The sequence below is a fragment of the Nicotiana tabacum genome, chromosome 17 (assembly GCF_000715075.1).
Source record: "Nicotiana tabacum cultivar K326 chromosome 17, ASM71507v2, whole genome shotgun sequence".
NCBI lineage: Eukaryota > Viridiplantae > Streptophyta > Magnoliopsida > Solanales > Solanaceae > Nicotiana > Nicotiana tabacum.
In genome coordinates this window covers 31,968,551-31,987,858 of record NC_134096.1, presented here as the reverse complement: position 1 = coordinate 31,987,858, position 19,308 = coordinate 31,968,551, and the positions used below count along the sequence as shown (strand labels likewise).

The window sequence follows — 19,308 nt, the reverse complement described above, 5'->3', positions numbered from 1 at the left end:
GCAAAGTGGGTATAGGTTTCAATTATGACCCCAAAATTGGGTATAGATGCAAAAATTTACCCGCAGTAAATATGAAATTTTAGGATGAAATACATTATTGATCAAATAGCATTCTAGTATTACTAGATGTCCTTTACTTTCTGTTAGATAACCTTTTTATTTATTCATTTTTTAAGATTATAAGATTTTTAAGGATTATTTGAGTGAAAAAAAAAGAAGAAAGAAAAATGAATGAGCCATAGATCTCTTATAGGACACAAACAAATTTTTATACAATTCAAATTTACAGGAATAAACTATAGCACCGTTTCACCTAATCCAAATTCTCAGATGTTAATTAGAAATGCTAATTAGAGCCTAATTTATTTACTTGAAGCAACTGGCTCACTTTTGGTATCTCCAGCATTTGTAAGAGAAGAAGCATTTCCTCCTTCAACTTTTCCCCATTCTGCATTCTTCTCAAGCTCCTTGGCAGTGTCATAAGAAGCATGCAACCCCAAGAGCACATAATATACCAACAAAAAGACAGTCCAAACGGCGAACCGTATAAAAGAATCCTTATCCATGGAAGCTAGAAGAAAGAAATTAATGGCAATGGATGCAGATGGTATCCATGGTACCAAAGGTACACCCCATACCTTTGGACTCCTAGCTTTTGGCACCAAAATTGATATTCCAGCAGTTGCCAAGAACCATATTGGTAATGTGACACAATATCCTTTCCAATCATCTGTAACACCCCAAATAGTAGCAGTGCCAATAGATGATGCCACAATGAGTGCAAGAAACGCGAGGAGCTTGTTTCTATTCTCTTTAGTGGTCACGTTACTGACATAGTAACGCCGAACAAGAAGAGCAAGTGCCACAAGAATGAAGATAAAGAGTGTGGATATAGACAAAAGGTTTGAAAGAATATCAAGACTTGTAAATAATGCAAGAAGTGCACTAGATGTCATCATGAATATAGTGGCATTGGCTGGTGTTCCAGATTTTGCATTTACATAAGAAAACCAAGGGGGCATCATGTGAGTTCTGGAAATGTGCGTTAGATAACGAGCTTGGCCTACACAGTTCACTAGCAAAACAGAGGTCATCCCTTTTAACGCACCTGCAGCAACCACATACTTTCCCCAGCCTAAACCAACAGCTTCAAATGCAACTGAAAACGGGGCGTTGACATCGATATTCTTGTACGATTGCATAAGACAGAGAACAGAAGCCAATGCACAATACAACACAGTGGTCAATAAAACAGAACCAACTAGGCCAATAGGGATGTCCCTAGCAGGATTCTTGGTTTCCTCGGCCATAGTTGAAACAGCATCAAAACCAGTATAAGCGAAAAACAACACAGCCGATGCTTTGAATACACCACGAGGACCAAATGGCATAAAGGGGGTGAAGTTTTTGGTATCCGCATGGATTAAACCAGCAACAATGATGAAGAGGAGGATTAGGACATGAACAACTGATGCAATATAGTTGATCCTAGAAGAAGCTTTGGTGCTATTACATGCAATGATGGAAATTATAAAGCAAACACCGATGGCTATCAGATCAAGGCGATTGTAGCCTTCTGCTAGAGAATTTACCACGATCCGGAAATCGTCAGGTTGGCGGCCACAAAGAGTGGCGAAATAGGAAGTCCATGAGCGAGCCATTGCGGCTGAACCAATCACATATTCAAGAAGTATGTTACCAGCTGCTATAAATGCTACAAAGTCACCGAGCTCCACCCTTAAGTAAGCAAATGAACCACCTATCAAAGATGTTAAACCTTTTGTATGAGAATTTTGTTCATAAACTTAATTGACAAAACGAAAGCATTTGAGCATAAGAAGGGGAAAAATTGCATATTTATGACACGAGTTGGAGAAATCATGGTCAACAAATCAAGAAGAAGATAAGAATAGAAAAAATAGTGTTCTCTAATCAATGAATGAAGGCACATATCCCTTCCATTTCTTTTCTTCCCATTCTCTCAATCTCGAGGTACCTTCCTCAAAATTGCACATAATGTCAGAAAAGAGTTATAAGATTGGTGCTCAAACACTCTCCCCTGCCCATATCGTGGTTCGTGGCTACAATACCAGTATACAGGTGAAATGCTTGTCTTTTAACTACAACTCTGTACAGTTCTGAAATTTTTGACTTGTTTGCTGCAAAAATTCTAATGAGAGTGAGTGTGGAAGTGTATGTACAAATATGCACATGTGTGATTGTTCAGAATAAAACTGGAGATATTGTTTTTCAAAGTGTCTTTGGAGATGATCATGAAAACTGCATGTCAACATATCCAGAAAAGAAGCTACATCCAACCTCAACGGGGCGAGTACTAATACAAGATCTTAAATTGGCAAAAGAAAACGAACACAAAGAGTTGAAGGTGGACACGGATTGTCTACTTACTGTGGAACCTATCACAGAAAAGCATCCCTTTAGGACAGTTATTGATGATTGCAGATTTTTGCTACAAGCCAATGTGGTCACTATTAAGCATGTTTGGAGGGAGACAAGACAAAAATATACATGAAGATTGGTTAGTCAATGATAATGCACTTCAGGAAATTAAGTTTATTCTCATTAGTTCACCTAACTTACCAAAGGTTATAAGAACTTATAGTTAATTTTCTTCATTCGTGGTTTTAGGATACTTTCAACTATCATAAAAACTTGTTATGAAATCAAGGAGAGGGATCATCCCACAGTCCTCCCTGCCCACAGCTCATAAATCATTAAGCACCAATTTACCAGAATAAAAGGTAAGATAAACGAGTGTCAAAAGGATATGGACAAAGTCTAATCAAAAGGTATTGAAGATGGATATCTCTCATCAAGAGCTTTAATTTACTAATGTACCTTAAAAAATGGATTTACTTAAATACATACATGATAGTGCAAAGAATTTTTACAGAATCAATGTATTTTAAGCTATTATAGCAGATAATCTGTCTTATTTTCCAAGTTACTAATCCTGCCTTTTTATCTTTGATGACCTGATAAAGTAAATATTCTTTTACTAGTTAGTAAAATACAGATATGTAGGTGACTTTACATACCTGCCACTGGAATCTCCACAGCAAACTCAGTGTAGCAAAATACAGCTAACATAGCTGAGACCCCAGAAATAACATAAGCTAGGACAACTGCTGGACCAGCATCAGTACGAGCTTCAAGACCAGTAAGAACAAATATTCCAGCACCAACAAGTGCACCTAACCCAAACCACATGAGATCCCACCAATTCAAGCTCCTCTTCATTTGGTTAACACTTCTTGCCTTGGCATCCATCTCTTCTTGCTCATCAGAACGTGTCACAACTCGATCATAAAGCCGAGCTGGTGTATTACTCAATGCATTTACATAATTTCCCCAGCTCTTGAATGATTCCTCTGGCAGAAAATCATCCTTTGAAAGTGTACATCCTCTTCTTCTTATTCCTCCAGCAGTCGAAGATCCGTGTCCTTCTTCCCCTACCCCCATTTTCTATCCCTGCATTTCCAAGTCTATTTAAGTTATATACTGGCAGTTTCAAATTTTCTTGCATGATTGGGTTAGTTTAACATATGATAACATGTTAGTCACACCATTTTTATCAGGTTATCTATTAATGCTTATAAACAAGATTTGCCAATAATTACCTTACAATTGACTTATTGTCTAAATCTTTTTTTCCATTGATTGTGTACATAATAAGGACTCTTTCCAAACATAAAGTGGAAGATCATGGAGATGACATTGCATTTGATAAAAGGAAAAGAAATGTTGAAGCAAATTGATAACTAACCATGTATTACCATATCTCTTCTTGTTGAGAGTAAATCGAAGTTTTTAAACGCCTATACCATGTTATGTATAGCAAATTCAAGAAGGCACCATCTAATCAGCAATTAACAAAATTAATTTTCTCATTATCTCATGTTCAATAAATTCCTAATAAAAGCAATTCCCACCCTCCCCAAAAAAAAAAAAAAAAAAAAAAAACCGTATTCAATTGCAAGTAGAATTTAACCATATCACATTTCACGTAAGGCACAACAAACATGCAACATTAACCACCAATTGGTGTACTTTGTGAGATTGTCGGGATCCCTCCATTCTTAATTAGAGGTTTCGAATTCAAACTCTAGAAAATCCAAACTGGTCGAGCAAGTGAGGTTCAATGGTTAAAGCATTTCACAAAGGCACAGCCATGCAACATTTCAGCACATAACAAGAAAAGAATTTAACGGTAAAGCATTTCATAAAGGCACAACCATGCAACATTTCAGCACATAACAAGTAAGAAGAAAATTTTCGTATAATGCTACAACTGAGGTCTACCGGTGGAGACCGCCGGTGGAGGAGGATGAGCAGGTCTCCGATGAGCAGCGGCAGGTTAGTAGGATTACTGTATATAGAGAGAGAGAGAAGAAAATGTTGGCGGCTTTCAGTGGACGTAGAAAAAGGATCTTACACTTATAACCAACCAAGTGCACAATACTATTGACAGTTTTGCAATATGTTGAAAAAAGAGAAAATGGTGGAGAGCCACAGAGTAATTAACGGTGATATCAATGGAGACTATTAACTACATAAACCGTTTTAGCGAGCAGTTTCTTTTTCTTGAAGTTTTACTTGATGTAAGCTCATGGATCTTTAAAATTGTTAATCTATAAATTAATAATTAATAATATAGCATAATAACACAAAAAATATAAAAGCTATATTAAAAGTTTAAGAAAGTTAAAAAAGATTAAAAAAAACTCATAGAAAATTTAAAATCTAGCATGTTTTACGAGTACTAACTTTAAAGTATGCGCATTGCGTGTGTACCCCGTATTGATGAATTTAAATATGGGAAAAATTAAACGAATATTATTAACTATGTAATTGAGTTATAAAACATAAATTTTAAAAGGTACAAGTTATCTTGAATTATAACCATTCAGCCTATTTAGCCAACTTAATAAAAGAAAAATTTATGTCACACGAGTATTTTAATGTCTTCCTATAATTTTGACATATGAGTTGTTCATTTACTTTAGTATATCAGATAGAATAGAACAATATGTTGACTTGTATTCAAATATCATGCAACAATATTTTGTTCTCATAACCTTAAAAAAATATTTGCTCAAGTACCTAATATGAAATTCATCTTATTCCTATTGAACTCAAATTGGAAAAATATGAAAAACAATAAGAGATTTATATTTATAGGTTTAGTTATCATACGAAGAATTTTGTTAGATTGGTAATATTTAAATCCAACAAAATTTATTCTAGGAAGAAAGATAATGATAAAAGTTAAATTTTGTTTAAAACATTATTTATATTATTAGAATACTTAAAATAAGTTAAATTAATTACATTGCTCGGGTGCAAACCTAGAATCAGTAGACAACTCTTAAATAGAATTAAAATTTGAGATTACAATTAATCTATAGTATATTAAAGCACGAAACCACTTAACAAAATGTCGTTCATCTTTTTTACCCTTTAAAAATAGGTTTCACATTGGACAAACTTGTAATTGTAAATTTACTTATTTTCTTAATACTTAGGACTTTAAAATCTACTAAATTTTATTTATTAAATTCTTCCTTATTTGAACTACGTAGAAACTCCTAACATTTAGAAATCTAAAGTTGAATAAAATTTCACTTATGTAATTTTTTCCTTATTTCAATTTTGTAACTATAATGAAAGCGTTTTTTAAAAAAAAAGTTTATCTTCATTTTAATTTTATGTAGAATAAACCACGTAAGAATATCATCAATGTCACGATCCAAAATTTAACTAGTCGTGATGGCACCTACCCTGACCCGCTAGGTAAGCCTAATAACAGTCGATACAGTTCTAATAAAATAAAAGTGATCAATAAATGATATAACTGAATTCCAAACAATATCCCAAGGACTAGTAGTACAAGTCATGAGCTACTAAGATTGGATTTTTGCAAAAACTGATATGAAATAAATACAACTTCTATTTGAAATATACATAAATATAATTCAACTCTAAAACTACCTAGGGACAGGTGGTAGCTAAATTCGGAAGGGAGGTACATCTTCAATGTCAGCTCCAAAATTTGCACGTAAGGTGCAGAAGTGTAGTATGAGTACAACCGACCCCATATACTTAGTAAGTATCTTGACTAACCTCGATGAACTTGTGACGATACTTTTTAATTAAAAGATACTCATTGATATAACATGTGCAGTAGAATTACAATAGAAACAATAGTAGAACATAATAGAGAGGAGTACAAAAACAAATATGTGAAGCAGTAAATGATTACTAGAAGCAATTACAGTAAATATTTCTCAAAATCACAACCAATCCTTTCCTTAAAGTGATGACCACTAAACTATAGTAGATAATCCAGAACTTTTATAGTGTGAGAAATGTACTCAAGATATCAAATCAAATGGCACAGCAACACCCTTCGTGCATTTGTCTCATCCTTACGGAGCATACGTATAACAGTACCAACCATGTGAAAGAAATGCCAATAACAGTAACGACAAAGTGGGAGATACACAGATAGTAATAATGAACAAGGCATTGCATATGGACAATGATAAAATAGGTAGAAGGCGTAGAAGTAATGATAGCAATTAAAATAGAAGAACATAAATTTCACTAACTAACATGGTAGAATACTTAGATGTAGATATATAATGATCCGACCAGTCATTTTGAGCACTAGCATTCCTTTCAGCTATTTGTAGTCTTGATTAGCTCCATATGATGTATTATGACTTGTGTGAATCGTCGGTTTTGGTTTCAGGTTATTCGTAATTGATTTGAAAGAATGATTCTCAACTAGGGAACTTTAAGTTGGAAGAGCTGACCAAGTTTGACTTTTGAGTATTTGACCTCGGATCAGAGTTTTGATAATTTCATTAGGTCCGGATGATGATTTTGGACTTGAGCGTATTCCTATATTTGCATTTGAATATTTCTAGAAGGTTTCAGCACTAATTGGCAGAAATTAGAAATGTGAAGGTTTGAAATGTTCATAAGATTGACCGAGAGTTGACTTTGATGATATCGGGTTCATATCGTGGTTATGGGAGAAGGAATAGCTTTATTATATCATTTAGGACTTGTGTGCAAAATTTGAGTTCATTCCGAATTGATTTGATATGGTTCGGCACGAGTTTTAGAAGTTGAAATTTCAAAAGTTTATTTAGTTCGATTTGAGGTGCGATTCGTAGTTTTGATATTGTTATGCGTGATTTGAGGCCTCGAGTAGGTTCGTATTATGTTATGGGACTTGTTGGAATGTTCGGACGGGGTCCCGAGGGGCCCGAGTGAGTTTCGGATGAGTTTCATATCATTTCCATGTTCTTTGGCACTGCTAATTTCTAGTGTTTCAGGCCTTAATCTCGATCGCGAAGACTGGGTCGTGATCGCGTAGTGTATTATGGGAGCTGGTCTTTTTCTTTCTTCACATTCGTGACTGTTCAAACGCATTTACATATCTTTAGAGTCTTGAGCATCGCATTCGCAATGGTCAGCCAACGTTCGCGTAGAGCTGAGTTGAGAAGCTGGGGCCAGATTTTCTTCTTCGCGTTCACATTGGTCTGGTCGCGATCGTGTAGTGCAGGTGCATGTGGTCATCGCGTTCGCATGTGATTTTTCGCGAATGCGTAGGGTATTTTTGGGAGTTTCTGAGTTTGTTCTTCGCGATCACGAAGAATGTCTCGCGATCGCATAGGGTATTTGTGTCCAGCGATTATAAGTACTCTATTTTGGGGGTTTCAGCCATTTTTGCATATTTGGAGCTATGGAGTTCAGATTGAGACAAGTTTTGAAGTAATTATCACCACATGAACTGGGGTAAGTATTCTACACTAGGTTTTGATTATATTTCGTGAATCTATATTTATTTTTTGGTAATTAGATTATGAATTTTAAAGAGAAATTTTGGGGGTTTTGTCTAAAATTTCATAAAGTGAATTTTTGAGTTTTGAACATCGATTCGGAGTCAGATTTAAGTAAAACTATTATGGTTAGACTTGTAGTTTAATGGGTTGTCGGATTTTATAAGTTTTGTTGGGTTCCAAGGTGTGGGTCCGGATTTGACTTTTTTGGTTGACTTTGGGCTTTTGATTAAAGATTCCACCTTTATCAATTGGGTTTATTTTCTTTGGCACTATTTGATTTTCTTGGGTTGCTTTTGGCTAGTTTTGAGCTGTTCGGAGGTTGGTACGCACATGATGGCATTTTTTTAGCATCGTTCGGCTTGCTCAGTATTGGATTTGGCTTTTCCGAGGTAAGTAACACTTCTAAACTTGGTGTTGATGGTATGAACCCCTGGATATGCATGTTATGTGTTGGTGTTGAGGTGACGCACATACTAGGTGACGGACGTGTGGGCGTGCGCTGTGTGAATTATGACTCGATTCATTCTGTGGTATTGTGTAGTGAACTAATCTTGTTTTTATTCATGAAATTTCTACGTGCTAGAGTAATTGAGCTGTGATCCATGTTAGAAACCATGTCTAGGCTATATGTTTATCCTGTTGGGACCCACTGAGGTCATTTCTGATGTTGAGTTATTTGCTTACATTGCAATTACATACTCAGTCATACTCATTCATTTACATATCATATCTCAGTCTCTGTTGCCTTTTATTGATACATCATATAATCATTTTGGGGCTGATTTTCATGACATTGTGAGTCCGAGAGACTGGAGAGAATGATGACTGAGTGAGGCCGATGGCCTGATAGTGAGGATATTTATGGGATTGGCTGCACGTCACAACAAGATTTATTGATTCATGCCATGACTGGCTTATATTAGCCCTTGGGCAGGATCCACCCCTCCGGAGTCTGACTTACCAGTAGTGAGCACAGGTACCTACTGAGTGTGAGTACCGAGCGTGAGTACGAGTGTCGAGCGCGACTGCGAGTGCCGAGTGCCGAGTGCGAGTGCTGAGTGACTGGGAGGACTGAGCGAATTGATACTCTGAGAGTATGCATATGATTTTATCACTGCGTTGCATTACAGTTGGCATGCATACTTGGCATGTAAGCATTGAGATGCATTTCCTCGTGATGTACAGTATAGTGACATTCATGACATTCACATGCACATTGACATATAGGCGTAGAGATGTACTTTCCTCATGCCATCTGATAAGGAGACTTCTTATCTGTTGTTAAAAGTTTTTTGCAAAAATTACTGTTTTCAAATTTACTCATATTTTGGTGATTTTGGTGAAAGATTTGGGTTTTACTGTTATACTTGAAAAGCATGCCTATTTTTCCGGAACTGTGAATGAGCTGAGCATTATATTGTTTGAGTTATTACTTGTACTGTCATCATGATATTTTTAAGAGTTGTTCTTGGCTGTTGGTGTTGGACTCTAATCGTTTGTCCAAGCTCGTCACTTTGTTCTTGGCTGTTGGTGTTGGACTCTAATCGTTTGTCCAAGCTCGTCACTACTTTCAACCTAAGGTTAGGCTTGTTATTTATTGAGTAAATGGGGTCAGTTGTACTCATAATACACTTCTGCACCTTGCATGCAGATTTTGGATGATGATGCTGCTGTGTATAGCGGGAGCTGGGATTGAAGATGTACCTGCGTTCCGGTCATAGCTGCCTCTTGTTCTTGGTAGCTTTAGAATTTTTAATATGTTCATGTATATTTCAAACAGACGATGTATTTATTTCATACCAGCTTTGTAAACTCTAAATCTTAGAAGCTCATGACTTGTACTACCAGTCCTTGGGATTTTGTATAAAAGCTCAGTTATTTCATCATTTATTTTCTCATTGAATTGGATTGTTATTAATTGGCTTACCTAGCAGGTTGGGTTAGGTTCCATCACGACTAGTTGAGTTTTGGTCGTGACAAGATATAACAAACAAGAGGGAAAGCATGATCTTTATAAACTAAACAAATAGAAGGCATGAATAACTAATATGGTAGAAGGCTTAGATGTGGAAATAACAAACAAGAGGGAAAGTATGATCTTTATAAGCTAAACAAATAGACTAAGGCGCGAATAATCATGTAACCCTCACAACCCGTCATAGAATAAGAGAGAAACACATAACATAGACCAAGGAACAAATAAGATCCATTCCGCCCAATGATATACCTGCGGAAATAGTTGTGCAAGAGCAAGCAAATCCGACCCAATAGAGAATACACATTCTCATTAGGCTCACAAACAATCCTCAAACCAAATTCCGATTATTCTAAAACAGGTAAATAACCTTCCAAAAGTCCATAACAACCTTTCCATAACACATACCATTCAATTATCCAATCTTCGACATTTCTTCACAATTCTCAATCAAGGAATAGTCTGCCTACGAGAACTTCCAGTCTCTGAACCTCATGAATACCAGAATATCCGTATCCGATCTCAACACCTCTACTCAAATAGCTGATACGTCACTCGTACACCATCATCTTATAGAAAATACCCACCTACATCTTCTGCTCCATATAGCAAAACCTGAACCTCAATAGCTCAAAACTAAGCGATCACCGTAATATTAGTCAAGCATACGCAGGTCAAAACACAAGGCGCCTTCTAACATGCACACCCTTCCCAAGCGATACCAAATAGTGCCAGCATTCTCTTAAACATCTGAAATCGTCTATGCCATCTAAAACTTATGATCTTCCCTTTAAAACTAAACTGCAACCTGAATACGAAAACCTCATAATCAACTCTGAATCGCAATGGAAACAATACTAGAACATAACATAGAGGAGTACAAGAACAAATATGCGAATCAGTAAATGATTACTAGAAAACATTATGGTCAATATTTCTCAATATCACAACCAATCCTTTCCTTAAAGCGATGGCCATCAAACTACGGTAGAAAATCCAGAACTTTCATAGTGTGAGAAATGTACTCAAGATATCAAATCAAATGGCACAACAACACCCTTCGTGCATTTGTCTCATCCTTACCGAGCATATGTATAACTGTGCCAACCATGTGAAAGAAATGCCAACAACAGTAACGACAAAGTGGGATATACATAGGTAGTAATAACAAACAAGGTAGTGCATATGGACAACGATAATAGACTAGGTAATAGAAGTAATGATTCTACTCCAATTGCATTCATCAGTCGAATGAGATTGAGAATAGAAAGGAAGCCGGGAGGAAGATAGCAACTAAGGTAGAAGAACATAAATTTCACTAACTAACATGGTAGAAGGCTTAGATGTAGATATAACAAACAAGAGGGAAAGCATGATCTTTATAAAATAAACAAATAGAAAGAATGAATAATTAACATGGTAGAAGGCTTAGATGGACAAATAACAAACAAGAGGGAAAGCATGATCTTTATAAGTTAAACAAATAGAAGGCATGCATAACTGACATGGTAGAAGGCTTATACAAAAGTGCAACAAATGAGATACGACATAGATATAGATATGACAAACAAGAAGGAAAGCCTAATGTTTACAAGTTAAATGGGTAGAAGGCATGGATAATACAACAACAATTGAGGTAGAGGACAAAGATAGAACAACAACGACAAGTCACATAGAAAACATAGGTGAAACAGTAACAACTCAAGATAAAGGCATGAATGTATACACAATGAAAAGATATCACAATATAATGCATGTCTCTCGTCCTCGCTTGCACAGAAACACCCTTCGTGCCATGAAAACATGATAATATAAATATAATGTCACAGCATCACCCTTCGTGCTTTTACTCTTATCCTCACATGATAAGGTAAATGTCATGACCCCAATTTTCTTCCGTAGGATATCGTGATGGCATCTAGTCTCTAAGACTAGGTAAGCCTAACAAACATACATAAATAACTGAAATGATAAATATAAGTCTTAAAACTCAGCAACTATAATAAATAAACTCTGCGACTCAGTATATACAACTACTGAGACCTTGTGAATACAAGTCACACGCTCTAAATAGAAGTATTGCATGATCCTATACATCAATATCAATAAAAAGATATATAAGGAAAATAGAATAGTCAAGGTAGAGGGGGACTCCGAGGTCTGCGGACGCCGGTAGGTATAACTTGAAGCCTCCGAAGCTAAACTCTCGCTAATGCCTGGGCTGGTATAAGGTACCTGGATCTGCACCAAAAGATGTGCGAAAGCAGAGCATGAGTACACCACAACATACCTAGTAAGTTCCAAGCCTAACCTCGGTAGAGTAGTGACGAGGTCAGGTCAGGGCCCTACCAGGATAAATAAAAAGACTGAACAAGTGTAAGGCAATGTAATAATGACAGTAATGAAATTGAAACAACAATTAGCATATCAATATTAGCTACACAGAACTAAGCAATTAGTGAAACACAAACAAAATAATTAATAATATGCTAAGGAAACAACAACCAAAGACAAGTGCAACAATGAAGAAATACCAACAAGCATCACTACCGAGGTACTACCTCGTAGCCACAAATCATAAGAATAAGTCACAATCTTTCCTTATATCACCCCGGGAACCTTTACATTTAGTTTTGAAAATCATTTTTTCCTAAATAGCACCCCGCATTTTAGCCCATCTTATCAAACCCCATGACTTTTTGTAGTTCCCATACTAGCCACGCGTATTAAGCCCACCTTATCTCACCGCTTGCATTTCAACCCCAAAACCTTATACCACCACATGCGTATCAATATCACAACATATTACAAATCGCACCTCAAATGCTCAATATTACAACTTGCCAAGAGAAATTAACAAGAACAATATTTTCACAATAAGGAGCCCACATCTCAATCACAATGTGGAAAAAGTCTCAACAATAACAATTGGAAGTGAATAACTCAACAAAATGATATTGCACAACTTAACACTTTGCCTCAATAAGAATCACGGCCTTTGTAACCTAATACGAATTTCAACAACAAGATATTCCAAGAGTGACAACTTAAAGTAAAGAGTTCAACAGTTAATTATGAATACGGAATAAAGGAAACTAGAATTTCAACTAAACATGTAAAGCAATTAGCAAGTAAGGGATAAGACAAGTAGACATGTGAAATTAGACTAGAAATAATGATTACAACATGTTAAGGTAACTCAAGTAAGGCATGAAAGCAATCTACAGAGCTAAAATCGGTAATTTCCATATTTAACCCGTGTAAACACTCGTCACCTTGCGTACACGACTTTAACATATCACAATTATCACAACCAACACAAATTCTAAGGGGTAATTCCCCCACACAAGGTTAGGCAAGTCATTTACCTCAAATCCCGCTAACTCAATCAACTAGTAGGCCTTTTCCTCGGTTATCCAACTCTGAATAGCTCGAATCTAACCAAAACAACTTCATACCATAAATATAAACTATAGGAAGTTAATTCAAATAATAAAATTACGATCTTCAAAAAGAAATAAAAAGTCAAAACAAAATCAACCTCGGCCTGTGTCTCAGAACCCTACCAAAATGACAAAATCCAAATACCCATTCGATATCGAGTCGAATCATACAAGAATTACTCAAATTCGACCTCAAATCGCCTTTCAAAACCACAAATTTAAGTCTAAGAAATTTTCACACTTTTTCCCCAATTTTCCAACTCAACCCACTAATTACATGACAAAAATAGTAATAGATTCATATAATTTAGCCAAAACCGAGTTAGAAATTCTTACCCTAATTTTCTCTTTGAAAATATCTTGAAAAACAACCTAACACCGAGCTCTCTAAGTCCAAAATGGGGAAAATGATATAAACCCTCGATTTTGAAACATAAATTCTACCCAGATATTATTTTTCTTCGTGATCGCCGGAATTGCTTCGCGATTGCGAAACACAAATACAAAGGCTGCCAAATTAACACTACGCGAATGCAAAAGTCCACTCGTGAATGCGACACACTGCCTCCTAAAACTACGAGATCGCGGTCCACTTCACGTGATCGCAATGAAAAATCACGCATGGACCTATAGCCTCCTCTTCCTTCTTCGCGGACACGACCTCCTTCACACGTTTGCGATGCACTGAAAGCCAACCTTACGCGATCGCAAACCTCTTCTCGCGATCGCATAGAGCAAATTTTCTCCAATGCCAAACTACTCTTCGCGATCGCATTAACCCACTCGTGATCGCGTATAGGGAAGCCAGCAGCAACAGATACAACAGTCTTCAATGTTCTAAAATATGCCTAACATGGTCTGAATTACACCCGAGGCCTCCAGGACCTCAACCAAAGATACCAACATGTCCCAAATCATCATACGAACACGATCGAAGCGTCAAATCATATCAAACAACACTAGAACAATGAATCGCGCATCGATTCAAGCATAAGGAACTTATGAACTTCCGAATTTCAAAACTAATGCCGATTCATATTAAAACAACTCCGATTGACTTCACATTTTGCAAACAAGTCATAAATGACATGCCAGACCTATTCCAACTTCTGGAATCAAATTCTGACCCTGATTTTAATAAAGTCAACTCCCAGTCAAATTTCCAAATCTTCCAAACTTTCAACTTTGCAACTTTCGTCAATTCACGCCGAAACGACCTACGGACCTCCAAATCAACATCCGGACACTCTCTTAAGTCTAAAATCATCGCTATTGGAACCGTCAAAACTCTATTCCGGAGCCGTCTACATAAAAGTCAAACTACCGTTATCTCTTTCAACTTAAGCCTCCAACTTAGGGACTATGTATCCCATTTCACTCCGACACTCTCCCAAACCCAAAACCAAGAACTCCGGCAAGTCACATAACCATAATATAACATAGAGAAAGCATTAATTAGGGGATCAGGGCTAAAATACTCAAAATGACCGGATGGGTTGTTACATCCACCCCTTCTTAAAACAAATGTTTGTCCTCGAATGAGTATAGAAACATACCTGAAGTGGTGAAAAGATGAGGATAACGGCTACACATATCATGCTTGGTCTCCCAAGTCGCCTCCTCGATTGGTTGATCCCTCCACTAAACCTTCACTAAAGTAATGTTCTTCGACCTCAAATTTTGAACCTGCTCGTCAAAAAGTGCCACAAGCTCCTCAACATAAGACAAATCCTTGTCCAACTAGACTGATCTGAAATCCAACACATGAGACGGATCGCCGTGATACTTCCGGAGCATAGAAATATGAAATACTGGATGAATTGCAGCTAGACTCGGTGGTAGTGCAAGCCTGTAGGCCACCTCTCCAATTCTCTCAAGTATCTCAAAAGGTCTGATGCACCTAAAGCTTAACTTGTCCTTCTTAACGAATCTCATAAAACTCTTCATTGGCAAAACCCGAAGCAATACCCACTCCCCAACCATGAATGCAACGTCGCGAACCTTCCAATCTGCATAACTCATCTATCTAGATTGGGCTGTATGAAGTTAATCTTGAATCAATTTAGCCTTTTCCAAAGCATCCTGAACCAAGTCTGTACCCAATAACCTAGCCTCATCCGGCTCAAACCAACCCACCGGAGACTGACACCGCCTCCCATATAAGGCCTCAAACAGAGCCATCTGAATGCTCTACTCGTAGGTGTTATTGTAGGCAAACACCGCAAGCGGCAATAACTGATCCGAAGAACCCCTAAACTCCATCACACATGCACAGAGCATATCCTCCAGTATTTGAATAGTGCGCTCGGACTGCCCATCTGGCTGTGGGTGAAATGATGTGCTCAACTCAACCTGCGTGCCTAACTCACGCTCTACGACCCTCCAGAACCGCAATGTAAATTGTGTATACCGGTCAGAGATGATGGATACCTGCACGCCATGAAGTCTGGCAATCTTGCCAATATAAACCTGAGCCAACTGCTCTAAAGAATAAGTAGTCACCACTAGAATGAAATGAGCTGACTTGGTCAACCTATCCACAATCACCCATACTGCAACGAACTTCCTCTGAGCCCGTGGGAGCCCAACAACAAAATCCATAGTAACCTGCTTCCATTTCCACTCTGGAATCTCTAGCCTCTGAAATAATCTACCTAGCCGTTGATGCTCATACTTCACCTACTGACAATTTAGGCACCGAGCTACATACTCTACTATGTCCTCATTCATTCTCATCCACCAATAGTGTTGCCTCAATTCATGATATACCTTAAAGGCACCCGGATAAATGGAGTACCGTGAACTGTGAGCCTTTTGAAGAATCAACTCACGCAATCTATCTACATTGGGAACACATAGCCTGCCCTGCATCTATAACACAGCGGCATCACCAATAGTGACCTTCTTGGCATCCCCGTGCTGAACCGTGTCCTTGAGGATGAGCAAATAGGGGTCTTCATACTAACGCTCTCTAATATGATCATAAAGAGAAGACCGAGAAACCACACAACCTAAAACTTGACTTGGCTCCAAATAATCCAATCTAAAAAATCGGTTGGCCCAGGCATGAACATCCAATGCTAATGGCCTCTCCGCTACTCGTAGATATGCTAAACTACCCAAGCTCTTTGTCTTTCGACTCAAGGTATCGGCCACCACATTGGCCTTCCCAGGATGATACATAATGTGATATCACAGTCCCTAAGCAACTTTAACCACCTCTGCTGCCGCAAGTTAAGATCCTTCTATTTGAACACACTGGAGACCAACACCACCTCCTATACAAGGCCTCATACGAAGCCATCTGAATGCTCGACTGGTAGCTATTGTTGTAGGAAAACTCTGTAAGCGGTAAGAACTGATCCCAAAAACCCCCAAACTCCATCACACATGGACGAAGCATATCCTCCAGTATCTGAATAGTGCGCTCGGACTGCTCATCCGTCTGAAGGTGAAATGTTGTGTTCAACTCAACCTGCGTGCCTAACTCACACAATACGACCCTCCAAAATTGTGATGTAAACTGCGTACCCCAATCAGATATGATGGATACCGGCATGCCATGAAGTCTGACAATCTCGCGAATATAGACCTGAGCCAGCTGCTCTGAAGAATAAGTAGTCACCACTGGAATGAAATGAGCCGACTTGGTCAACCTATCCACAATCACCTATACTGCATCGAACTTCCTCTGAGTCTGTGGGAGCCCAACAACAAAATCGATAGTAACCCACTCCCATTTCCACTATGGAATCTCTAGCCTCTGAAGCAATCCACTTGGCCGTTGATGCTCATACTTCACCTGCTGACAATTTAGGCATCGAGCTACATACTCCACTATGTCCTTCTTCATTCTCCTCCACCAATAGTGTTGCTTCAAGTCCTGATACATTTTGGCGACACCCAGATGAATGGAGTACCGCAAACTGTGATCCTCTTGAAGAATTAACTCACGCAATCCATCTACATTGGGCACACATAGACTGTCATGCATCCGTAACACACTGTCATCCCCAATAGTGACCTCCTTGGTATCGCCATGCTGAGCCGTGTCCTTGAGGACAAGCAAATAGGGGTCGATATACTGATGCTCTCTGATACGATCATAAAGAGAAAATCGAGAAACCACACAAGCCAAAACTCGACTCGGCTCTGAAACATCCAATCTAACAAACTGGTTGGCCAAGGCCTGAACATCCAATGCTAATGGCCTCTCCGCTGCCGATAGATATGCTAAACTGCTCAAGCTCTCTGCCTTTCGACTCAAGGCATCGGCCACCATATTGGCCTTTCTGGGATGATACAAAATGGTGATATCATAGTCCTTAAGCAAATCTAACCACCTCTGCTACCGCAAGTTAAGATCCTTCTGTTTGAACAGATGTTGTAGACTCTTGTAATAGGTATAGACCTCACAAGGGACGCCGTACAAATAGTGCCGCCAAATCTTCAAGGTATGAACAATAGATGCTAATTCAAGGTTGGGGACATGATAGTTCTTCTCATGCACCTTCAATTGTCTAGATGCATAGGCAATCACCATATCGTCCTGCATTAAAACCGTGTCGAGGCCAACACATGATGCATCACAGTACACAGTGTAAGACCCCAAGCCTGTAGGCAACACCAACACTGGGGATGTAGTCAAAGTAGTCTTGAGCTTTTGAAAGCTCCCCTCACACTCCTCAGTCCACCTGAACGGAGCACCCTTCTGGGTCAATCTAGTCATAGGTGCAGAAATAGATGAGAAACCCTATATGAATCGACAGTAATACCCTGCCAAACAAAGGAAACTCCGGATCTCAGTAGGTGAAGATGGTCTGGGCCAACTCTGCACTGCTTCAATCTTCTTCGGATCTACCTTGATCCCCTCACTCGACACTACATGGACAAAATGCTACCGAATCAAGCCAAAATTCACATTTTGAAAATTTTCCATACAACTTCTTTTCTCTCAAGGTTTGGAGCACGGTCCTCAGGTGCTCCTCATGATCCACCCGGCTTCGGGAGTACACCAATATGTCGTCAATAAACACAATAAAAAATGAGTCAAGATAGGGCTGGAATACACTATTCATCAAGTGCATGAATGATGTTGGGGCGTTCGTCAGCCCAAATGACATCACAATGACCATACCGAGTCCTGAAGGCAGTCTTTGGGATATCTGGCTCCCGTTATTCAACCGATGATAGCCTGAATGCAAGTCAATCTTTGAGAACAGTCTGGCCCCATGTAGCTGATCAAATAGGCCATCAATGTATGGCAATGGATGCATGTTCTTTGCTGTAACATTGTTCAACTGTCAATAAACAATACACATGCGCATAGAACCATCTTTCTTCTTTATAAACAAGACTGGAGCACCCCAAGGCGACACACTAGGCCGAATGAAGCCCTTATCAAGCGACTCTTGCAACTGTTCCTTTTACTCCTTCAACTATGATGGGGCCATATGATATGGTGGAATAGAAATGGGTTGAGTGCTCGGTAATAAATCAATACCAAAATCGATATCACTATCGGGTACCATCCCCTGAAGATTCGCCAGAAATACATCTAGAAAATCTCTCCCAACCAGATCGAACTCAACGGTAAGAGTATCAACACTGACATCCCTCACGAAGTCTAGAAAAGCATTACAACCCTTCTCAACCATCTACTGAGCCTTTAGAAATGAGATAACCCTGCTAGGAACATAATCTAATGCACCCCTCCACTCCAACCGCGGCAAGCCTGACATGGCCAATATTACCGTCTTGGCGTGACAATCCAGAATAGTATGATAGGGAGACAACTAATCTATGCCCAAAATAACATCAAAATCTACCATACTGAGCAATAATAGATCAGCTCTGGTTTCAAAACCACTAAGAACAACTAAACACGATCGATACACACGGTTAACAATAATGGAATCTCCTACAGGCGTGGACACAAAGACAAGAGAACTCAAAGAATCACAGGATACACCCAAATATGGAACAAAGTAAGATGATACATAGGAATAAGTGG

The 19,308-nt window shown here is 38.4% G+C and overlaps 1 protein-coding gene across 1 annotated transcript; it reads right to left on the bottom strand.

Moving 5' to 3' along the window:
- Positions 1–218: 218 nt before the first annotated feature.
- LOC107782331 (cationic amino acid transporter 1-like) lies at positions 219–4,458 on the bottom strand. Its single transcript, XM_075234165.1, has 3 exons — positions 4,324–4,458; positions 3,060–3,492; positions 219–1,759 (listed from the first exon to the last, which is right to left on the bottom strand). The coding sequence occupies exons 2-3, from the start codon at positions 3,481–3,483 to the stop codon at positions 363–365; spliced, it is 1,821 nt and encodes a 606-aa protein (XP_075090266.1). The 5' UTR covers positions 3,484–3,492; positions 4,324–4,458; the 3' UTR covers positions 219–362.
- Positions 4,459–19,308: the final 14,850 nt, after the last annotated feature.

Excerpts from the sequence above, each read along its gene's own strand:
- LOC107782331 (XM_075234165.1), bottom strand. The coding sequence starts at position 3,483 with ATGGGGGTAGGGGAAGAAGGACACGGATCTTCGACTGCTGGAGGAATA. Across the intron at positions 1,760-3,059 it reads TGTGGAGATTCCAGTGGCAG|GTGGTTCATTTGCTTACTTA; the intron begins GTATGTAAAGTC and ends CATCTTTGATAG.